Here is a 23,666-nt window from a genome sequence, read left to right as displayed (position 1 = left end):
TCCGCCCGGCGCGGCGCGCTCACGTGATGGCGCCGACCCTATATAAAGGGCCCGCAGGCCGCTTTGCGCCCTTTTCGGCCTCGGCGCTGTCGGGGCGGGGCGCTTAGCGCGGCCCTGCCGGTGAGTGGGGGGGGTTTGCCGTCCGGTGTGGGCCCGCGCCGCTCCGTGGGGCGATGTGGAGGCGCTGCGGGTAGGGGTTGGTCCCCGATGGGTGCTGGCGGGGGACGATGGAGGTGGATTCGGTCGGCGGGGCCCGGTCGGCGGCCTAGGCCGCTGGGGCGCTCAAGGACTGTCAAGTCCTGTCAAGGACTCCGCCTCGTGGCGGCCCTGCGGAGTGTGGGGGGGGGTGGGGCAGGTGGGAGAGAGGGTCGCGTGGAGCCCCCGCACGGGCTGCGGGAAGGGGACGCCAGCGCAGGCCCCACGGAGATGGCGAGCCCGTGGAGCTTCAGCCTTGAGGCCCGCCATCCCGCGGCGCTGTGGGGAGGGCTGAGTAGTGCCCTGGGTGTGACCGCTGCAGAGAGGCTGAGCCTGCGTCCTGGGCTCGGTTTTGATGGGGAAACAGCTCGGAGGTGCTTGGTGAGAAGTGGGGTGGTGTTCGCGTTGCGGGGTCTCGCCTGGGAGCCCTTTTCCCGTGGGAAGCGCTCCTGGATGATGGCGAGATGGTATGTGCCTGCTGGAGAAATAAGCGTTAGATTTCTTTTTTTTTTTTTTTTTTTCGTCCTACTCTGCACTAGGCTTTAAGGAGGTAGCTTTGACCGATAAGTGGGAAGTGTTGTGCCAAATGTAATAGTAGCGTTGTGGTAGGGTTAAGGGTTGCCTCCTCTGTAAACTAATGCTTCGAAGCAGATGCCAGGCTGGGGAGTCCTTTTGTTGTGGGGAAGGTGGAGGTCTTCCCCTGCAGAATAGCTCATTGGTAAATGAGGAGACAGCCTTGCCTATATCACGTGCTCTGGGTAGTGGTTAGTTTTCTAAGTGTTATAATTAAAGGCCCCGTGTTAACAAAGTAGTATGATAGCTCACCTGGGCTTCCATGTGCCTGCACATGATGAAAACTATGTTGGTAGGGACATCTGAGAGGGTGATGAATACCAACATATCTGAGCTGGGCATGGAATAGTATGTTGTGGTGTATCTGGTGTGGCTGAAATGCCACACAGTCCTTTCTGGGCAGCCAAATGAAGTTCATGGCTGCAGGATTGACCTGGTGCTTATATACTAGAATTGAAGGTGTAGAAGATTAAGAAGTTTAGTGGCTTTGTCCTGCTTAAAAATATGGGCTAGCAATTATTTTTGTGGCCTTGGCTCTCAAAAGAGTGGAAGTGTAGATTGCATCAGGGGAGAGCTTTACTCTAAGGCTCAGAGTATTGTTTTGAATTTTGCTTGCATTTTCCAAAAGAGGATGTGTGAACATAACATCTTTATTCTTAGAAGAAGAAAAACTAATGGATAATATCTTCTTTTCAGTTTAAGATGCATCAACTACACTCTTCCCTCTCTTACGGCTTTGAAACAGGTGGGTGCCGCTTCTGACATGCGGAGTTTAAATTGAGAATTAATGTGTAGGTGCACTTAGAGCAACTAGCCTGGAGTACTTTTGTATCTCAGGAAATTATAGGACCAGTGTTTGTAATCCAGTGATCATCCGTGGTGTCTCTTCAGGCAGTTCTTGCTCTTCTACTGGGAAAAGTCACCTGTTTCTTTGTACTGGAAGGTGGATGTGAGGCTCCTGTTGTTTCTGAACCACTAAAAAAACTCCCACTCCTGTTGTTTCTGAGTCCAGCCTCTAACCAGGCTACAATAGTACACTAGATGCCTTTTTTCCTTCATTATTGCTGTTTCACCATCCACAGCAATAAATAGTTTGTTGTTTGGAGAAAAGTGCCTGATGCATGTTTCAAAAAGAACCTGTAGCTAACAGGATTGATGTTAACTAAATCATAGAGCCTATGATGGTTTCAGTATAAGAGTAGTGGACAGAAGTGATTTCTGAAAACTCTGTGCTGAGGCTTTTTTTTGTGCTTAATGTCACTGCCAGAGGTACTCCTTCTTGGTCTCCAAGCATCTGAAACTGTTGTATCTCTTCCAGATCTGCCACTGAATATGGAGACTTGATGCTACTTTACAAGGTAAAAAATAATGAAATTCAGCATAAAATGGTGCTTAGTGTTTGTCTGGACAGTATCTTTTGTTCTAATAACATCAGTAGGCAGACTTTATTCCCTGAGCTAACTTTTCCGTCTGGTGCCGCAATGATGACACTTATTTGCTACTCTTGATCAAGAGAATGATGAGAACTTCTACCACCATAGCTTTTCTCTGAGGCACAACAACTTAGAATCCCCCTTGATGTTTTGACTTGTGAATATACTGTTCATAAGCTTTTTTCTTACAGGATTTCAATGGTACACTTGGAAGACATGCAGAAGAAACATCACCTGGTGAGAAACATGTAGTCTGTGTAGGGGTTTCTTCCATGGAGCTGACAAAATGGTGCAGCGGAAAGGGTGGGATGTTTAAAATGGGAGGGAAGTACTTTGGGATTAATTTCCGCTGATACGCAGAAACAATTGATACTTGCTAGTATTCAAACACTCTTGAATGTGTTTTATTTGGAGAACCACAATTTTTCAAAGCTGTCACAAGAGGCGATTGCTTGGTACTAGTATTCTAAAGCAGATACAGTGATGATGGCATAGTTCAGCAGAATATCCTGTGAAGAACAGTTTTGTCTTTCGCTCCTATCTGATGTATCTAGCTCTTGTGATCTCTTGCTAGGAGGTGTAGGCTTGGCCATGAAGGCTGAGGGAATCTGATTTTTTTTTTTTCTTTTGTTGCAGGCACTGGGAGATGAAGCTGTAAGCTATGCAAGGTAAATATTGTATTGCTTGCATCTGTAAAAACTAATTTATATACCTGATGTGTGAAGAGGCTGCGTGTGATGACAGCATAGTTCAGCAGATGACCCGTGGTGATCATGCTGTTACTGTCTTTCGCTCCTGTCTGATACAGCCTGCTGTACCTTAGGCTAAGTTTGACAGACAATTCATGTGGAAAGCTGAGGGTGAAACACTACTTTCTTTTGCTCCATGAATGTGTTTTGAAAATTTGTCTCAGAAGATCAGTAAATGGGTTAAACACTAAAAATCTAGTAGGATGAATAGAAGGATAGAGTGGGCTGTGCTTGTGAAATTAAGCACAAATACAGCAGAATAAATTAGCTATTTCAGTAACACTATCTTGGTCAATCTGGTGTTGGTGCTCCAAGTTTTCTAAGTGTGTTGTTGCTTTGCAGGCTGCCCTAGACAGAGGATACCTGTGCCTCCAGTGTGAAAAGCTATTTCACCTGTTACTGATGTTGGTGAAGGCAAGGCCTTCCTAACTGAAGGTAATAGAAGAACACTTATATGGATGCTACATTTGGCTTTGCTGCATTTGAGCTTGGGAGTTTGCTTTTGGAGATAAGAGGGTCTGCAAATCCATTTTGTTTCTGGAAAATCTGAAGCAAAGATACTAGTACCCTAAGTGTGCCTTCAGATCCCCTATGGTTCACAATAAAAGCGTTAAGTAATTGTTTTGCGGTGTTAAAGATTTCTAGAGTGTGACTGAGACTAAATAGTGAATGTGGCAGTACTATGCATTTAGTATCTGAAATGCTTTTCCCGGTTTAGGCCAACTAAGATGTTTACACAAAGTTCATGTCACTGAACTCTGCAATTCCAGCAGTCTCTGGAGTTGAGGAATTACCATCTCAAGGGTGTTGGGAAGAGTGCTAGGACATGGCTTGAGACCCCCCCCTGCCTTGTGGAAGGGGATGGGAGTTTGCAGTCTACTGTAGATGATGTTGAATCAGGTCTCTGATCCCAATGAGGACAACACTTGACTAAACACTGATACAGTATTTCACTGGAACTGTTGTTATGCTAAAACTTTCTGCCGGACCCTATCTAATAGCAACTTTTTCTTTGCAGGCTTCCAAAGTGTTTCTCATTGTGATGTAAGTACTTGTTTTAACTTCGCAAGTATTAGCATAAAAAAACATGCCTAGAAGTGAAGTATTTAACTGCATGTAAGCTGGGAGGGAAGTGCAAGGGGCCAGTGTTGGTTGCTGCTTGCATCTTGTCCAAAAGAGAAGGATGCTTAAGGGGAGAACTGCTGGATAAGGCCCAGCCTTGACAGGCTAGTTTGTGCTAAAATCTTCACTGTGTGCCTGTGAGCTCATGAAGTTGTTCTGGTAGCACTATTTGTGTTTGCCCTCTTCCCCATAGCAACCTTAGCCTAAAGCAGATAGCTGTCCAGTGACTGACAATGTGAGCTGCCTGTGTGATGAGATGTGACTACCTTGACTTCAATCATGGAGGTCTGCAATTAGCTCTATCTGACTTCAGGCACCTGACTAGATTTCATCCTCATGTGCTTGCTTGTGCATTCTCCTAATACTTTGCTTTGTTCCAGGGCTGGTGTGGTGGAGCTGTGAAGTGGTGCAGTTGGTAGTGCTACCAGCAGAAGTAAGTTGCCAGCAAATGCATATGTCTGGTCAGAACTGCATGATAGGTGATGGGAAGTGACTAGATGCTGGCCTCTAATTGTAGTGTAGCTGCAGTGTTAAACAGAAGGTTCCTTGAGGATTTTCTTACCTCTACCAATAGATCACAGGTTACCAGCAGCCTGCCGGGTTCACTTACCCAAGGTGCTAGGGTCTGAATCTTGTACTTTGGTCAAAGACAGTGATAAGATACAGTGATGATTGTAACAGTAATGGACAAAGGAGTTTCTGAAAGTCTTAAGGAGGCTCTAGAGTAACATCGGTATTGAACTGACATTTCATTTTCTTATGTGTGTATCCTAGATTTGAGAATGGGAGAACTGCTGGATACTTTGTGACAGATGCTTCTTATGTGGCAAGCTGCCTGCTTCTCAGTTGCCGTAAGATTTTTTTTTTTTACTACTTGAAAATGTTAACTGCTTTCTCTAACTGAAAAGAAATAGTATGCACCAGTTGAACTATGTAACTGTTACGTACTACTTGAGTTTCTAGTTGATAAGAAAGAATGTGTGGTAACCTGGCAGTGCAGAGCTTGTGCTAACCAAAACCAGTACAATTATTTGCTATTTAACTTTTAACTTTAGACTAAGTAGTGGGCTTTTGCGGGGAGTAGCACTGATCTTCAGTAGTTGAAGTAATGTGGTAAATTATTTGTCTCAATGGCTAGATTAGAGCTTTTATGTGATGTGAATGAAGATGTGGTGGGGGTAAGGTCTGAAATGCTGAGGTCGATCCTCCTCTAAGGAGAAACAAAAGTAACAAAACATTAAGCTTCTCTAAGCATGTACTGTTTGTGATGATTAATTCTAAGTTATGGGAATCTCGCTGAAAGAGGCTGAGGAGAACTCTTGTACTGAAACAGTACCCACATTCAAACTTAACTTTTGACACACTGCCAAGGGGAGTGTGTTAATAAAATTTCACTTGTTACAGAGTGAAGCTTGTGGATAGTTTATGTGCGAAGACTAACTTATGTCTGAGGTAAGTGTAGAGTACATGGGGTTTGATAATTACTGGAATATTGTCTTTGTGCTAAATGCCTAGGTAGTGGTGCCTAAAATAAGTCCTGTAATAGATGTGATTTGCCTTCCTTTATTGTGTTCCGATTCTCCCACTTGGCTACTGTGGGAATAAACATGATGTGCTTGAAGCAAGAATGCGCTTCTATGTAGTTCTGAATTTGACTTGAAAAGGAAGGGCTCTTTCTGAGCAGGTACCTGACAATTCCTGAGCTGTAGTCAATGGTAAACTTTAGGTAGAGTTCTCTTTGTATGAACAGAAGATGTGGCCTCAATGACTCCAAAAATGAGGGTTTTATTGCTGGATGTCTTCATACAGTGGAAATAGTAAAGGAGCTGAATCAGTGGAGACCTTAGCCAATACAGTGTTGTACAGCAGAATGCACAGCAAGAAATATAACTCCTGTCACAACTCATATCTGATGTATCTGGATATTCTGTGAACTGACACTATAACACCGCACTCTTGAATTAAAAAGGAAAAAAAACAAAACACCAACCCTGTATGCTGTGGTTGTCACTACTCAGTAATTTCTGCTAATCTTGGTTATGTTGGCTGTACACAAATTTGGGATCGAGTTCTAGATGATTGCTGTACAAACTTGTTTCCTCCAACAGACTGGTTCTTACTTTTAAGGATAGGTTTTCAAGGTGATTTATATGGGACTTGGTTTTTAGGTATCAAAACTCATTGAATACAACTTTCTGTTGGGGAGAGACAGTATCACAAAGCAAGTGGTAGCTTTGTACTTTTCCCTGATTCTTCCGATGTTAGTAATTCTGTATTTCCAGTTTGGTTAGGATTTGTAAGCTTTGTATATCCTATTTGGGTGTTGCAAGTTGAAGTTCTTGTCAGTTGCCAGGTGAAATGCAGCCTCCTTGTAGGTAAAATTAGTTTGGTGAATAGAATTTCTTAGAGAAATAATTAAACTTGCATATAGTGATGTCTGTTATTCTGAAACAACTTCTTTCTTTCTCAGGAAAGGACTGTGCTGTCTGCAATCTCATTGGGTAAGACCACACAGCAGATTAATTCTGTTAAAAACTTCTGGGAATATTTGTAGCCACTGATGAAATTTGATTCTGCCAAATGAATTACTGTGATATTACAATTTCCGTTCCACTTTTCTCTGAGGTTACGAAGCTGCTGAGGAGCTTTTAGCAGTTGTGCTACTGCATATGTTAATTGTGTTTTCTTGCTTTAGGTGAGGCAGCACCTTTGAAACTACTGTATGAAGAGCTGAGAAGGTGAGTGTAACTGTAGTACTGATGGAATTTATTTGCTGGAACAAATGATGATAACCTTAGCCTGAACTCTCTCTCTGAACAGAGATGAAAATCTAAGGTCTGAGTTGTTCCTAGCAAGCTTCTTGTGCTGGTTTGGTGCCTTATAATGGTTCTTATGTTTGTCTTAATAGGTGGAAGATTGCAGGATTACTTGCATGAATAGCATTAAAAAAGCCAAGGGCTTTTTTACCACACTGGTAATGCTTGATACTGATTGGAACCAATAAAAATTTGTTATCTCTACCTGTTGTTGTGAACTGCTTTCTGACTTTAACAGCTTGCTGTAAAACAGCTCTAGGCTACTTTATAAAAGCTTCAAATGCTTGATTTAGAGCAGGGACAAAACTAGTTGAAATACTAGTCCTGCAAGTGTCTTAACTTGTCAGATACTGCTAGTGTGCAGATTGCAGTTGACCTGACCAATACCAAGAGTTGGACAAAGCTAAATAATTGAAGTAGTAATTAGTGTTTTGTAGGTGAGCTAACCACTACTACTTGTGTATTTGCTCCTAAAGTTGCAGGCTACCAGTAAGTCTGGTATTACATGTTCAGGCACAGGTGATGTGCACAGAATAAGCATACAGCAAATCAGCTCTATGAAGAACTCATTCTCCAGTAACACTTCAGCTATTGCTGTAGCATTTCCAATGGGAAGTGAATCTAGACATCCAAACTGTTCTGCAGGAATATTTTCAGATTATTAGTGTTCCCCAGAACCTTTCAATAAGAGGGAATAGGTTTGTCATATCTCCCTCCCACTGCAGGTGGTACAATCCACTTGAATTCAAATTACATATGGTAGAAAGAGCTGAAATCTTTTTGCCCAGAATAGTATTTAATCCTAGAGGAAATGAATTAGACATCATCCTGTGTCCATGTGCAAATTAGATCTCTTCTGCACTAAAGCAAAAGCCATTAATAAGGCCTGTTTTCATCCAGAGCTGATTAGTAACCTCTTAATATTCCCCCCAACATACTACTTTTTAAAATACCATACTTCATTGTGCCTGTTAAAGAGCTTGAAGGGACTGTCATAGCCTGCAGTATAGAAGAAGTCTTCATGGAATGGTTGGCCTCCGTTTCTTAAGATTCTGGCCAAGACTTCAGCTTCCTCAGCATATTTCTCTGGGGAGGCAAATCCACCGAAGGACCTGGTAGGAGTGAAAAGGGAGGGTGTTTTTGTTGGAGTTAAAGCCCCTGCTTTTTATTTTCACAGAAGGAAACTTCAGGCTTGTAAAGCATGCAGTGTTTGAGCACTTCTGATGCAGTTTGTAGTTATTAGGTAAACTATGCAGAACTAGCTGTTAAGGGAGTGTATGGCTATGTATACTACTTTAAAAGGATTTTAAAAAAATACTGAAGTTGCTTGCAATTATGAGAGTATTAGCTGACACAGATTGTTGCCTGTGGCTTTAATACATGCAGAGAGGGCAAGTGTAGCTTTGGGTGCTTTTCCTGTAATAAAGAACTGCCATGCAGGTTTTGTGGGAGTTTGGGACTACAAATAAAGGGGGCTGGAAAGAGTGATTAGATGTTCTGTAGCATGGGGTGTGCCCAAGAGAAGTTTGTAGTAAGACACCCAAGCATAAGAAAGATTGACAGAACATTTGGAAATCAAGGCTCTGAACAGCAGAATATATTCACAGGTAAAAATCAGCTCTAAGGAAGTAGTCTGGATTCTTTATAGATGAATCCCTTTCAGTAGCTACCTTCATCTGTCAGCTGTGCTGGTGCTGCTTACCGGATAAAGATGGCTGCTGCCTTCCGCTCTTCAATAAACACATCCAAGTCTGTGGGCTGTGGTGGAGAGTCCTGATGTTCAAATGGCACAAAGAAAGAGATCTTGAAGTCTGTGCAGCCAGATTTTATCAGGCATGTCACTGGCACAGTCATATCAATTTTCATTTCTAGAGGAGAGGGAAAAAGTCTTCTGAGCTGCAAGCAAAGACAGTACCTGAATGCCTCTGTAAAGGGTCATGCAGACTTATCCTAAAAGCAGAAACCCTCATGGGTATGACAGCCTAATGGAGTCATGAGGGTGTTAGACCAGGAAAGTGAACCTGCTTCATCCTGCAGCTCTCCTACTGTCTTATACTGTTTAGCTTTGTCTCCCATTTGTACTTCTTGCAGTTCAAAACCAGCACATTTTACCTTTCTCATTCTTCCCTTGGATGTAGTGGAAGAGTTTCCAGAAGCCCTGGCGCATTGCCTCCTTCTGGGTCTCTCCCCTAATGACTGTGCTGACCCACTTTGCCGTCTCATACTGACGCAGTTCATAATCCTTTGCCTGAAAGGTAGCAAAAGTCACAGTAACTGTGAGATGAATACTACAGATGACATAGATTAATAGCTACTCTTCCCAAATCAGCATGGAAGTATTGTTGCAATCAGATAACACTGGGCAGCCTCTCAGCTGCAGACTAGGCATACCCCCAACATCAAAAGATTTGATGCCTCCCTGGTAAAACCATGCTGGTTCTGCCTTATGAGCTCCTCAGAGCTTAAAAACAGGTGTTCCTCTTCCCCTTTGCAATTTGGTGTTAACAGTGTCCATAATAATGCTTCCCAGCTCCTCCATGCTCATCAGACTGAGAATCCCAAATCCACCTTAGCTCTGCAGCACCCTGAGTGCAGAGAGTTCTGCTCCCCTGTCCTTTAGCAGTTACCATCGTCTCTACTGAGCTCCACCGAGGGGACTGCAGATCCAGGGACAGAAACGTTTGCTTGAAGGATTTGATCATCTTGCCAGAGCTGAAAGGCAGACACAGTTCATTGGCCTCTCTCCAATCAATGCAGTATACGCAGGGAAGAAGAAAGCACTAGGGCTTTTCTGTCTAATGTCAAAGAGCTTTTCCTCAGCCTCTGGTCTCCAACCTTTCAGTAACACCTGCTATGCTGAGAAGTGACTGGAAAAGTTCAGACAAGAGACTGGTGCTTTCTAAAAGGCAGTTGTCCCTGAAATTGTGAAAGGCCTGGGTTCCACTGCTTATCCCCAATGATTCAACAACAAGGGCTGAAGTCCTTGAAGGAACCAATAGAAGACCAAGAAGCTACTTCTAGGCTGATGTGGAAGTGGTCATCTTCTGGGATAAGCTGCCTTCGCTTATCTGTGAAGTGAAGGCATTTCCTGGCTGCAAAACAGAAGGTTGAGATTCTGCAAGTGGTAGTTGTGTGGAAATCCATAAGTAAAAAGGACTTGAGTTCAGCCAATTTGCTCCTGGATGAAAATGTATTGGTGTTCATGGGTACTCTTATTGACTGTGCCCATAACTTTATTGGGCCTCATAATAGCTGATGCCTTTCTTAAAGGCCTTTAGCCCCAGAGTCCTGTGGATAGATGAGATTTTCTGTATTTATGAATGTGTAGGTACTTTCCTAGGTAGCCTTCACACGGAAAGAAAAAGCCGAAAACATGAAACCACTCAAATTCCTCTCACTGTCCCAAAATAAAGCAAGTGAAAATAATCAAAATCACTATTGAAATAATCACATCTGGTTAAAAGTCTTGAGATTTTAGGAGCCTTTTATGATTTTTGTCTATACCAGGCATATCATATATACCAGGCATGTCTATACCAGGCAAGATTGTAGTGCATAACCTGCATCCTAAGAAAGTGTCTGCTTTCTATTGCATTATGATGTCATTTGCACTTAACATTGCAAAGATGACACATAGTTAATTCAGCAATTATCTTGATTCTTAGATCATAGTACCTTGTGTTCTCAGAGTATAGCTTAATTGCATGTTTCTTGGGTAACAGAACAAACTTTGAGGTTGTTCTTCATTTCTCCACCTCCTCAACTGTTTATAGCTGCCCACACAACAAGAAGCCACTGCTCTGTCACTCGTGGCTTTACCTTTTTCACGGGCTTTTAGTATTAAAGGTGTACTGATGCAATTCACAGCGTGTCCCAGTGGTAAAGTCTTTAAGGTATGCCATCTTTAACATGACGTTTGTGAATAGCTATTTTTGTACCATGGCTATTTTTGTAAAATCAAGAAGTGCCTTGTGCTACCTGACTACCTTCTTATCTGTTTCCATTTTCTTAGGACATGTAGGCTACTGTTGAATACTATTAATCCCCTTCTGTACCCTGGTTTAGAGGTGGCTACAAGGAGTTTTCTCTTTGGGATCTATGAGGTTGAAAAGCTTTTATCAAAAGAGACCAAAAAACACCCAAAAAACCTGCTGGCACTGATTTGACTTACAATCCTTAAAATAAGTAGTGCACAGAGCACTCGTGTTGAGCTTTTTCTAGCAGCTCCTTCAGTTGTCACCCTAGAGCAAGGGAAGATCAGAGAACCACACAGCAGGAGACTGATGCCAGCAGTTAAAAGCAGGCACTGTCCCCCTCCCTGTCCCAGCCTGAAGAGACAACATCTTCAGCAGTTTTTACCAGAATGACTGGTCACCAGGGACCGCTGCACAGTCCCAGGCTGGACAGTTCTACTCTAATACACTTTTTGTCAGTAGTATTTACAAATCATCAAAGCATAACAATAAAACAGGAATCCAATCATTTTATTAGGAGCAAATGTGAGCAATAATACTGAAACTTCTACAGTAATTTATTTTATCCATTGCCATTTCAAAGGCAAAGTTGATGCTGCTTTGCTATCACTTCACTTTCTATTTCTCCTTGCTACAACTTGGTAGAAAACACATTTCTCCTCTTCATGTGATCCCTGGGTATGTTAGAAAGCAGAGAAGTAAACATTCCTCTGTTTCAACACATGCTGTTGTAGGAGCTGCTGTATGAGCTGGCTTGTCTCTGTACTTGCCAATTCCAACCCCTCCCCGGCACACCTTTTCTTAACTACTGGTTAGATCTGTCACAGCTCTCTCTTTTATAACTTTGTGGCCAGTACTTTTGGTGACTGCATGTACAAAATATTTTTGAATTACATAAAGCACTGCTTTGGGGGGGGAAGGCAAACTGAGAAGAATCCTCCAAATATTTACAGTTGAATTAATTTCTAGATCTACAGGAAAGCTTAGCTTTGAGATTTCCATCTGTTCATATAAATATTACTGTAGGGTGGTGCCTAGGCTTTTTCTGCAGCTGTTAACACATGGGCCAAAGGGACAGAAAGCATAGCAGGCATCTTCACAGGTTACACTGATGCAGCAAGTATGCATAGCCAGAACATACCATTCCGCAAGCTGCTAATTATGTTAAGAAAGTGGAGAAAGTAGACATACTTACGTTTTAAGCTGTCCTTACCCTTCTAGCTATTGCAGTCTATCCTTCTGAGGCTGCACATACTCACAAGATGCTGTGTGTCAGTGTTTATTTCAGTTTCATCCAGCTCCGCCCATGCCTCAGCCCTACTGGAGGGAGATGCTGTTATGAAAACCAGAAGGTTGTAGCCTTGTCCTCCTCTGGGTCTCATTGGAGAGCTCCCACGCAGATGCCGAAAGCCCCACCTCCTGCCCACGAGGCAACATTGGGTCCAGTGTGTGATCTGGCTCTATAAACAGTTTTGCGCCCTTGTGTAACTTCTCCTGCTTTCTATGGCTTTGTGCCCACTTAATGTCAGGGTCACCAGCAGGTTTTGTGCTCTCAGGAGAAAGAGTATCACCTAAATAACATTCCCCCTCAGACTCAGATTACATGAAAGTGATGGTACAGAATGACAGCTTTTCCTTTTTACCCCTGGGGTAAAATGGTGGGTAGTAATGTGGCTGCAAACTAAGCTAAGACCATCCTCACGAGATTTCTGCTGGCATGTTATGAAAGACAGACAGTGTTCTATAATGGCTGTCTGTTTTGAGCGGTATTTGAGACTAATCAGCCCCCTTAGCTCTTGGATATCTGCACAAAGGGGTTATACAAAGCTATTGTGAAATTCTGTCCTGCTTACAATACACAAAGTGAAGCTGGACTCTTCATTTAACCAGCTGCAGCTCCAGACGTATTCAGGTACCAGCACAATAGAGCAGATTAAACTTCACAGTTTGAGTTCTGAGAACACCTCCTGGGTTTGTCATGGTTTGTGCAAATTCCTTGCAGCCAGATTCAGCTAAGCTCTCTGGGACATTTGGAATCAATAGCTGAGTGACTTTTAATAGGAAACACTTTGCTTGCGGAGAACTTCATCAGGATGCTGTGTGATACACTCCTATTCCAAAAGCGGGAATAAAAAAAACCCCAACCCATGCCAAATAGCAATTGCAAATTTATCTCTAAAGCCACAAAGCTCTCTAAAGCTACAGAAGTGGGGTGGTGTAAAGAGTGGTTTACTAATGGAGCCTACCAGCACATGCTAAGGTCTGAAATACAGAACCTGTTCTCTGCATACTTTGTACTTTTATTTTAGGGAGTAAACTGTCTCTCAATTTTACCTGTGTTCTGCTTGGGTCAAACAGGAAAATCAGCAGGGTGTTTTGGAGAAGCAGAAGCTTCTACTTCATGGTCTTTGCTCAGGAGCTACAGGCATGCAAAGGCACGTGCTTGTGTAAGGTTAGCTGTTACATTACTCTGTCACCCTAACATTCCTGTCAAGTGTGTACTAGTAACTATTTTCTCCAGAGTAGAGAAGGCCATGTAAAAAACTACACCCAGCCACGACAGTTTGGCAAATCTCAACAAATCTACCCTGATCACGAGCACAGAGAAGTATTGCCTTGAAAGGGGGGCAATTTGTAGATAAACACAAGCTCCCTGTGAATTCTCGTTTTGTTTCTGAATCAGAGAGACCCAGAACAAATCCCCAGTCAGTTTGTATGTGTCCAGCTGATGTTTCTGTCCCTGACAAAGAGCTAACTGTTCCTGGTGGAGTAGCCCGAGGTTGGAGAACAATCATCAGTGTTTTCCCGAGAGGTTGTTTTCCAAAACCCTTGTTTTTCACACATAAATTGAGAGAACATGTCAACAGTTGGAAGAAACAGTAGGGCAGGCATGAGGACATGTATTCTGTACATAACTGTATACATACCCAAACCGTATATAATTAGGGGGATGGGGAAGGGATTACGATGGAAGCTGACACGCAGTCTCACTGGTACCTCCAAATAGGGGAAAATCTGAGTACGCTAACTCTGTACCCCTTGCCCTTTACACAGGAAAATAATGTGAAAGAACTGTTTTAGCACCTTGAGGTCCCAGTATTTTGCAGAACATATGACAGGGAAGTTCAACAGCATATGTGTACTGCTAGTTTGCCTGGCTATCTCTACCGCATGGAGAAAAGCAAAAACGGGCAGTAACAAAGGCTCATACTGCTTATATAAATACCAACCTCTCCTTGTGCACGGTACCTCTAATGCAAAGAGTTGCTGCCCACAGAGGAGCCCTAAGTGTACTAATTCAATAGGCAGTAATTAAGTCTCAAAGGTAGCCTCTGTTTAATGTCATACATATATGTCTGGGACTTGGCTGGTATCTTCCAGAATAGCCGACAAAGCAATGTTTTCCTGTACTGTTGCCTTAAACTTAAGGAGTAGAGATGAGGCCACAAGCACATAAAAGCATGTGGTTTGTAGCTTAACTTTACTATTTTCAGCAGGTACTTCTGCGCAGAACACCATAATGAACTTAAGTAATGGCTTTTCAGGCTAGCAGCTTCTATTGGATAAGTATAAGGACAAGCCTGTGATATGATCACGTGTGATTTCTATTTTTCCCTCTCTATAGACCCTATCTATAACAAGCCCAGACAAGACCTTAAGCAACATGCTATATAGCAAAAATGCTTATGTCTGCTCTGTGGCAACATTACAATAGCTGCTGTCAAATTCATGAAAGTGTGTTGTAAGTTGCCTTTATCCCTAGAGGCAAGCACAGACTGCTTGCACAAAAAAGATGAATCTTTTCCACTGACTTAATTGTGTCAGGTTTGAAGAAGCCCGGGAAAAAATGTTACAGTATGGTTACTGATAACTTTGAGTCATGTTCTTGTAACTGACAAGTCTGTAGCGTAATAGGAAAAAATTGCCTGTGAGGGACAGAGAGGGATGCATACGTCTCCAGTCTGGCCACTCACATGTTCTAACAAGTGGTCTCAACCCAAATGCTCCAGGCAGTTTTGCATTTCTGCCTAAGCCTGTCAGGGCATCAGTTAGCCTTGCGTTTGATAATGATTTTGATTTAAAAGAACTGACACTCTTCACGTATAAATGACATTTGCTTTTGCAAACACACACTTATCAGATGAGGCAGGAGCTCTTACTTCACAACACAGAAGTTGAGCATGTGATGTTACTGCAGTTATTGTAAATAATATTCCAGGGCAGCAAAATGTTGTTAGATGAACTGTGGTTTTCTGCAAAATCATCTCTCAAAAGAAGCCTCTTATCTTCTTGCTCTAAAGAAAGAGAAAGCCTTCTAGCAAATTCCATTTTATATCTTATTCTCACTTCCAGCAAGGGAAATGAAGAAGCATAAGCGTACCATCTTCTAAAGAAGCAGTTGAATGTACTATAGTACTGTTCCAAGGAGATTCCATATTATCCTTTGCAAATTGCGAAAATGGAATCTCTGCCATAACTCTAATGAGATTGTATTTAGACCTTCTGCTCTAACCTACGCATTTTATGTCAGCACACCGATTTGTTACCATTGGATTGGCCTACAGCCAAAAATCATTTGCTTTCTGGAAATGCATATGTGGATTTTGTCCGTCTGCTTTTTGCCTGATTCCAGCTAATTTGTTACAAATGACACATGAAACTATTGCATCTCCCTGCTACCTTGAACAGCTGACTCAATGACAGCATTACTTAAAATCTTGCTAAATGACTCCTCGCTCACTTTGTCAGAGATTGCATGGAACTGACTGCTCTTGACCAAATAAAAAGCTTCCTACATCCAACACCGCTCCAGAGCACTCTTGACTTGGCATTTTCCAAGATTTCTCTGCCAAAGGTCACATTTCAGAATCATTCTAGGTTTGGATAATTAATCCTTCCTTCCAGCTGCCATGAAAAACCTTCCTAAACCTTCCTGTCTTCTGTCCATAGAGCCCAGAGGGAGACTGGAAGCTTTCTCAGCTTTATATACTGCTTTATTCACTTGGCTTCTTTCCAAAATAAGGGTTATTTTTAATATGGATCTGTTTAGGGATCTAGAGGGGATCTTCCCCTGAAAACGCATCCGCATCCTTCTATTGACAGATTCTTCTCAGAAACAAGAACATGAAACAAGGTGAATTTTTATCTTCAAGATAAGAACATCTCATGCAGGGAAACAGGATTAAGGTCACATAGGTAACAATGTTGGCTGGAAAAAAGCCTTGACACAAATCTATTGTGTTGCTATTTTTGCCTTTTTAAATGGTATTTAACAATGACTTAAGCGCTAGCCTAAGGTGAGAGAGAATACACCTTCTTTGCAAACACAACTCTGAAGAGGAAGGAGCCAGGCATCAATCATCTGAGAACATTACTCAGAGAGAGGTCTCAAAAAAACAACGTTAAGGAGAACAGGCATTTACTGATTGTTTCTTACCAATAGGAAAGTCCAGTATTTGAAGTCACCAACAACCCGTACCGCAAATAATGCTCTCAAGCAATACAGAGAAAGAAGTAGTTAGCAACCACAGTGGCAGCCCAAGGCCTCTTGCTTCTCGCCTGCTAGGCAAGCTGCTCCTCTGCCCAGGGCCTGGGTTAAGATCCTGACTCTGCTGAAGGCTTATTTTGAGATTATGGGAACAGCCCCAATACTCTGAAAAGGACCCAGGTATGCGGAAATTGCCCTAGAGAGGCCAGGGTTTCCCTGTGGAGTCTCGATGACCTGAAAACATGTCCAGAGATGATGGAAACAGGCCCAGAGCATAAGGACTAGTATCTTAGAAAAATGTTAAAGGAAACGATCTCCTAAAATAATAATATTTTCCACTTTCTCCAAAAAGACATGAAGAGAGAACTGAAAAAATGGTGAGCTGCTTGCTAGGCGTGTCTCTATTGTGATAGCTCTTCAGCAGTAGGACTTGAGGACCACTGTGGTACATATTGGGAGATGTGAAGCAGAATGAGGAATCCATTACAAAACCCTTGCAATCTAATCATGAATGTATTTGTTGGCACGCCAGCATTAGTGATGCATGCCTGTAGGAAAGTGTTCTCTTTCTGGCCTGTTGATCCAACTAACCACCTAAGCACAAATCAATCAGTTATCCTAGCTGAAGGTTTGTCTCCTAAGCTTCTTCCTGATCTTAGTTGCATGAGTATGGATCATATCGGAACTTCTCCCATCTTCTAACAGTGGGGATTTTGGTAGTGGGTGTGGAGTTTCGGTGGGCATTTTTGTTATTTAGATTGTGCCAGTAAGGCCTCCAGAGATGGATTCTTTAAGAACCTGGTCTCTCTTTCCTTTCTCAAGATGAGCCAATGCTGCATTCTGCAGCAGATGGCACTGTTGTTTGTATTCAGAGGTGAGTTTAATACAAAAGTCCCTGAAACTCTCTTGGTTGCCAATGGTCACTTTAGCTCGCTAATCGATCCAGTTTACAGTGATAGTTCTTTCTATTTCTGAAGTGTTACATTTGAATATACTCTAGTATCTATTAGTGAACTGTTAATGGGAAGATTAAGCATTTAAGCATCTTAACATCTTGGCATGTTAAACATCTTCTATACAGCAGACACACCAGTCTGAATGTCTGTGTTAGGACAGTTATGAAAATCCTAAATTAGGAAAATCCTCCAGGTTATGCTCAATTCTAGAAGAGTTCAACTGGCAAGCTTCCAGGTAGTATTGATATCCAACTTAACAGTTTAAAACTCAAAGTTAAAATCTGAGAGGTCAGTATTTCTTTTGATTTTTGCACCTTTAGATTTAGAGCAGAGAAAATGAGGTAGATGCTATACATATAATGACATCACATCAGCTTCTCGGATGATGTACTTTTGAATACCAGCCAGCCAAGATGGTGTTTAACAGAATTTCATCACTTTCACAGGTGTTGTCTTTTTGAATTTCTGCCATCATTTAGGCTTGGGTACTTCGTATTTGTTCTGAAAATAGATTTGGGTCTGTCTTTAAAGGAATATTATATCTGGATACATTTATTTATTGCAGAGAGAAGCAGAAACAAAACTATAGTTTAATTATGCCCAATCAGAACTGCACTCATGGTAGCTTGAGAAATGGGAAAATCCAGATGTCAAAACTGTGTATAGGTAGAGAGAAGTGTGATTTGGGGAAAGCAGAAGTAAAGGACAGGGGTGGTAAATTGTAGTCAGTGTAGAAAATGTTGGAAGTGTTAACACAGCAAAACCAAAACAGTCTGGAGGAAACTTGGAGGGCCTTTGGCATTAGTAGTTAACCTACCTCAGCAAATCAGTTATATGAATAATGGAGTTCTTAACAGATACGTGAATCCACTATGTTGGCACATGGCAGCATAAAAGTGTTTATAACTTCCTATTTGAAATTACCCTATGGAGTTATTTACACAAGCTTTTGACATTCATGTTCATTTCTTTTCCTTATAGAAAAATGGCTTAAATCTCTAAAACTGTGTTTTTATTCCTATACTTGTTTTGGAAAAATAGCAAAAATAGCAATTTTCACTGGTGTCCTTATTATCCTCTGAGCTTTGGCACCACTGACACTTTTCTGCTTATTTCAGTGGGAAGCGGGAAGACACTTTTCCGGTCACTGCACAGCATGCTGCAGCTGCAGACAGCCTAAACTCTTCTTCTGCCTTGCCCAAAACTTACAATGCAGATTTTGGAACCTGAATGTGAGTTCATGTATTCAGATTCTCCTGAATATAAATTCCCACAGCCATTTAAGCCTTCCTGAATGGTTGGTTGTTTGGGTTTTTTTTTTCCATTGGAAGGATATATTTGGCATTAAACATGCACTTGAAACGGGTATAAAGGAGAGGAAGTATTTTAAGTGGCGACAGTAAACTCATTTCTTCTTTCTCTCATCCTTATGGCTCTGAACTTACATACACATCATTGGCACTGCTGATTGCATGTGGTATGCTAACACTGGGGAGATTAGCATAAGGGGATGTGCAGGTATTCATTTGCTGACAACTGTAGGAAGAATGAAGAGAGTTAGTAATTATCCACTGTATTATGTAGTACTGCTGAACTGGACCTATGCTGTCCTTCAAACCTCTGTGGAATAACCTGTCTGTTGGTTTTGGCTAAAGAACAGTTCTTTTTCCTTCTGGTAATTACATAGGGCGTTATCAGTGTAAATATCAGAGAGTTTTAGAATCTTTACTATCATTTTCTTAATTTCACTCCTTCCAAAGGTAAGCAAAGACTGCCCTGAAACACGAAACCCTCGTCCAAGGACTGGGGGAGAGGGTCAGAGGCAGTGAGGGGAGTCAGAAACAGCAATCATGGCTTTGAAGGATGTGGAAAGACAGTCCCAACCCTGAACCAGCACTGAACTGGGGAGGTGATGGGCTGGGGCAACTCTAACATTTCTCAAAACGTCTTTAAAGTACTGTAAGATTTTAACCCCCTCTAGGCAGCCCTAAACCACTGCATACCTCTTCTAGATTGCTCTAAAAGTCCTTTAATTAGCTCTGAAGAGCTGTAAGGACCTCTGTATTGCTGCAATGAGGCAATTGCCTCAAAACAGATGTAAACACAACTCTACATGGTCTCTAAACCACTCTAAAACTCTTCTAACCAGCTCTAAAATGCCACTAAATGGCTCTAAACATCTCTAACGATTTATTACCACCTTTAAAATGCCTTTAAACTACCTATAAACAGCTCTAAAGATCTGAAAAATAACTCGAAAACTCCTCAAAAGCACACTAAGCAGTTCTGAGGAGCTGTAATATCCCTTTAAGTACTAGGGTCCTCTAAACTGCACTAACATCTTTCTAAGCTTCCTCTAAGCAGGTTGCAGATTAATGTGATCTTATCTAGAACTCCTCTATATTGATCTGAAGGTCCCTGAATTGCCTTTAGGCCTCTTAAAATCCTCTAAGAACCTCTAAAACTCCTTGAAGATGCTGTGAGGTGCTCTAAACCCCTCTAAAATACCACCAGACAGCTACAAAACGCCTCTGATGAGCTCTTAAAGAGCTATTATTACACCCCCTAAATTACACCTTTTAAAATTATTTAACTGATTCTAAAACACTCTAAAGTGCTGCTAAACCAGTTTGGACTTCTTTAAACAGCTCCAGAATACCTCTAAAATGCACTACACTGCTCTAAAACACATCTAAACAGCTCTAAAACTCTTCTAGTCAGCTATAAACAACAGTGAGAAACTATAAATTCCTCTAAAACCTCCACCCTTCCCCTCTGAAAATCCTCTAAACAACACTAATACCTAAAATTCCTCCATGCTGCTTTAAGCAACAGTAAAATGCTTCAAAATAAGTCTCAAATCCCTCTCAGTCTCCTTGCAACTGCTCTAGAACTCCTTTCTGCAGTTCTGAAACTCCTGTTTAGAGAAACAGTGCTAAAACTTCTCTGAAGTCCTGTAAAACTGCTCTGAACAGCACTAAGCGGCTCCACACCACTCTAAATCGCTCTAACTCCTCTAAAGCCCCTATAAACAGTTCTAAGTAGCTCTGAAGTCCTGTAAAGTGTGCCAAAACTCCTGTAAAGCACTCTAAACAACTGTAAACTCCTTTACCTTTTCTAAACCTCTTCTAAAAAACTCAGAGCACCTCTAAACTGATCTAAAGCTCCTGTATGTTGCTGTAAGCAGCACTAATATCTCTAAAATCTAAAATGCCTCTAATTTCTACTGTACAACTCTAAACTCCTGTACACAGCTCTAAAATTCCTCTAAAGAGCTCTAAGCAGCTCTAAAACCCTTCTAGATCAATCTGTAACGCCTAGAAACTGTTCTAAGCAGCTCTAAACAACTTCGAGCTACTGTAAAACTTCTCTCATATGCTGTCAACAGCACAAAGTAGCTCTAAAACTCCCTTAAAATACTCAGAAAATCTTCTGAACTTTCTCTAAATGGCTCTACAGAGCACTGAATTGCCTCTGAACGAAAATACACTGTTCATCTGAGGCCAGTAGTGCTTAACCTCTTCATTAATGACCTAAATGATGGAGCAGAGAGTTTGCAGAGCAAACTTGACAGGCCAGAGAAATGGACTGACAGGAACCTCATGAACTTCAACAAAGGGAAATGCAATGTCCTGCAGGAGAGGAGGAATAAGCCCATGCACCAGTACAGACTGGGGGCCACCCAGCTGGAAAGCAGCTTGGCTGAAGAGGACCTGGGGGTCCTGGTGGACAAGTGGAACATGAGCTAGGAGTGTGACCCTGCAGTATCCTGCATTTGGAAGAGAGTTGCCAGCCGGTCACGGGAGGTCATCCTTCCCCTCTGCTCAGCACTGGTGAGACGCATCTGGAGCGTTGGGCTCCCCAGTAAGACATGGACTTCCTAGAGCGAGTCCAGTGAAGGGCCTCAAAGATGATCATAGGATTGGAGAATCTGTATTGCAAGGAGAGGCTGAGAGAGCTGGGACTGTTCAGTGTGGAAAAAGATAAATTACCCATAGGGATGGAAGAGCACAGAGAAGAGGGGATTTCTGGAAGAATGAGAGGAGCCTCAAAGAAAAGAAAAATATATGTGCTTTGTGAGAACCTGTTAATAAAGCCAAACCCCAGAGAAAGTGATGGCTGCATGTGAACAGCCCACAGCGAGCATATTTTGGAGTGGAGGAGGAATACCACAAACCCAAACTCCTGAGATTATTATGTGACTACATGAAAAATGTGCTCCCGGAGCACACAACAACGGGGGATTGTTCTCTCTACTGCAGGCACTGGATGCCCTCAAAATGCTCTCTAATGGAAGATCTGAAAGTACACACTGAAGGCAGAATGTTTTGTTGCACCTGTTTTATGGATGGGTGTAGAAAGCCCAAATGATTTTCCCCAGGAAGCAAACCAAGCCCACGGGGCAACTGCAAGCTGCAGGCATTGGGGCGTATTCAAGAAAGACCAATTGATGTCTTTTTGGTGGTCAGTCCATATGCACTCTATGTGGCCTTTCATAGCCTCTTTTCTTTTGAGTCTGTTAAATGTCAACCACAAATCTGTGCAGGGTACTGCCTTGTCTTAAGAGGTCTGGTGGTCAGATCTGCTGGGAGAAGATTTGAATTCCGGACCAGCTGCGGTTCTGGTGGGACGGAGGAGGATTGTGTTGTGCACAGCTGCATTTCTGCCATGGGGCCCAGACTCTGCACTGCACGTGGTACACATCTGGTAAAACCACATGTTGGAGAAGAAAACAAGAGCCACATGGGCTGCATGCGGGGAGCGGTTTTCGCTCCCCATGAGCCCTTGCTTTCTGCTCGCTTGTCATAGCCTGACCTCCATTTGCCTTTCTCACACAGTGGCATGGATCTTCCCAGCTCCCCATGCCACGTGTCCCAGAGCCAGGGCACCGCACGGGCATTGGGAGTGCTTCCAGCACCACACTGGAACAAGAATTGGGCAGGAGATGAGGAAACGTGGAGCCGAAGCCTTTCCTGGTTGAAGTCCTCATGCAGCCCCCACAATGTGAGCTGCACCCAGGTTGTGGTGGTGTACATAGCGGGGCCAAAATGAAGCTGGTCTTCCCCTTAACTTCTAATTTCTATGCACCTCATGGCTTTTGGTTTATGGCATGGTTTTTCTATTCATACATTATATGTTTATATGTTATTGGTTTGGGTTTCTCTTATCCAAATGATGATTTGTAAAAGAACTGCAAATTAGAGGCACTGAGTAACAGGAGGTCCCCACCACAGCAGGCATCCATCAGAGACAATTATTATCTGCAGGGCTTGCATCTAGGTAACCATGGCAAGGAACAGAAGAGCTAAGTATGACCTCTACTTTACAAAGGGGGACTAAGGCACAGAGATCAATGGCCAGCTCATTTCTTCAGTGCCACAACTTTTAAATTTGATGCTCAGTACAGATTTGAGACCCCGAGGGTGAAATGTGCACATTTGTCACTTAAAAGAAATGCAGAGATGTAAGATGGGTTGGAATGATGCTGAATTTTTTGGGGATACGGGATTTTGTTTTACAATAACGATAATATTTTGATGCTTACCCTTAAATTACTGAGCTGTAGGTTTAGGTTTCATCTCCAGTTGCACCTCTGTTTTTGTCTGGGAACAGAGAAAAGATGAAATTTGACTAATTTGTTTGGAAAAAACAATCTTTTAATCAGAGAGGCTGTTTATCGCAGTTCCCAGGCCTTTGCAAGCTTTTGACATGCCCTCTGGTGCTTGTTTCCTTTACAACAAGGCAGTGTGGGTTTGCTTCCTCACTTACCATGATAAGCCTTTCAAAATCCTTCTTGTTCAAAGGCACTGAACTGCAGAAACTCTGTTTTTCTTTCTATTGCAGCACGCAGTGGATGTGTCTCTCTAGCAGACAGCTCCAGGAGGGCATTTTGACGCTGCTAATCACAGCAGTAGCGTGAACTTCTCCTCTCATGCAGCTCCAGAGCGCATGGGTAGACAACCTAAGGGGAGCTGATCTTGTCTGAGTTGCTTCAGCTGCAAACACGCTTCTAGTTTGCAGCCAGGCTTCCCTCATTATTTTGAGCCATCAACAAAAAGATACCCCCTTTTTTCTACAGTGACTTGTGCCTGGGCAGAAGTCCCCACTGAAATGCATAGAGCTGTTAACCAAACACTCCCAGATCTCCCGCCCTGATGCTCTGCAGTGCTGCTGTCCGCCTTGGCTATGATAGGTACCATTTCTCCAGCAAAGCATGTGGTAAAGCCCGGTGTCCCCCCAGATGTGCAGCCAGCTCTCTTATCTCTTCACCCCGTTATTTATGTATTTTTTTAAGTTTATTTATTTTTTTTTAAAAGTTGGCAAATAGCGATTAATAATCCAAACAAGCCTTAGCTTTTA

At 42.5% G+C, this 23,666-nt stretch overlaps 1 protein-coding gene, 1 long non-coding RNA gene and 7 other non-coding genes across 11 annotated transcripts; 8 read left to right on the top strand and 1 right to left on the bottom strand.

Annotated features, from left to right (window-relative positions):
- Positions 1–93: 93 nt before the first annotated feature.
- Positions 94–7,092, top strand: LOC142412496 (uncharacterized). Of its 3 annotated transcripts, none has more exons than XR_012776495.1 (13): positions 94–120; positions 1,465–1,513; positions 2,087–2,126; positions 2,393–2,438; positions 2,838–2,869; positions 3,293–3,385; positions 3,969–3,994; positions 4,453–4,505; positions 4,847–4,923; positions 5,477–5,524; positions 6,543–6,573; positions 6,768–6,810; positions 6,981–7,092. It is a non-coding gene; the product is annotated as an uncharacterized LOC142412496 (long non-coding RNA). The 3 variants fall into 3 exon arrangements; XR_012776496.1 differs by lacking the exon at positions 94–120 and adding an exon at positions 367–662; XR_012776497.1 differs by lacking the exon at positions 6,543–6,573.
- On the top strand, positions 1,033–1,110 carry LOC142413245 (small nucleolar RNA SNORD74). The gene has a single exon (XR_012776709.1). It is a non-coding gene; the product is annotated as a small nucleolar RNA SNORD74 (small nucleolar RNA).
- Positions 1,942–2,008, top strand: LOC142413255 (small nucleolar RNA SNORD75). Its single transcript, XR_012776719.1, has one exon. It is a non-coding gene; the product is annotated as a small nucleolar RNA SNORD75 (small nucleolar RNA).
- Positions 2,243–2,324, top strand: LOC142413305 (small nucleolar RNA SNORD24). The gene has a single exon (XR_012776767.1). It is a non-coding gene; the product is annotated as a small nucleolar RNA SNORD24 (small nucleolar RNA).
- LOC142413246 (small nucleolar RNA snR60/Z15/Z230/Z193/J17) lies at positions 2,674–2,754 on the top strand. Its single transcript, XR_012776710.1, has one exon. It is a non-coding gene; the product is annotated as a small nucleolar RNA snR60/Z15/Z230/Z193/J17 (small nucleolar RNA).
- Positions 2,927–3,012, top strand: LOC142413247 (small nucleolar RNA snR60/Z15/Z230/Z193/J17). Its single transcript, XR_012776711.1, has one exon. It is a non-coding gene; the product is annotated as a small nucleolar RNA snR60/Z15/Z230/Z193/J17 (small nucleolar RNA).
- LOC142413234 (small nucleolar RNA SNORD79) lies at positions 5,329–5,407 on the top strand. The gene has a single exon (XR_012776698.1). It is a non-coding gene; the product is annotated as a small nucleolar RNA SNORD79 (small nucleolar RNA).
- On the bottom strand, positions 5,838–12,192 carry HEBP2 (heme binding protein 2). The gene is made up of 5 exons (XM_075507856.1): positions 12,058–12,192; positions 9,516–9,600; positions 9,001–9,136; positions 8,591–8,756; positions 5,838–8,000 (listed from the first exon to the last, which is right to left on the bottom strand). Exons 2-5 carry the CDS (start codon positions 9,588–9,590, stop codon positions 7,826–7,828), a joined length of 552 nt encoding a protein of 183 aa, XP_075363971.1. The 5' UTR covers positions 9,591–9,600; positions 12,058–12,192; the 3' UTR covers positions 5,838–7,825.
- On the top strand, positions 6,625–6,700 carry LOC142413244 (small nucleolar RNA SNORD47). Its single transcript, XR_012776708.1, has one exon. It is a non-coding gene; the product is annotated as a small nucleolar RNA SNORD47 (small nucleolar RNA).
- Positions 12,193–23,666: the final 11,474 nt, after the last annotated feature.

This window comes from Mycteria americana, chromosome 7 (assembly GCF_035582795.1).
Source record: "Mycteria americana isolate JAX WOST 10 ecotype Jacksonville Zoo and Gardens chromosome 7, USCA_MyAme_1.0, whole genome shotgun sequence".
In the NCBI taxonomy this organism is placed as follows: Eukaryota; Metazoa; Chordata; class Aves; order Ciconiiformes; family Ciconiidae; genus Mycteria; species Mycteria americana.
Note: the sequence above shows the minus strand (reverse complement) of the source record. Positions and strands in the feature narration are given on the sequence as shown.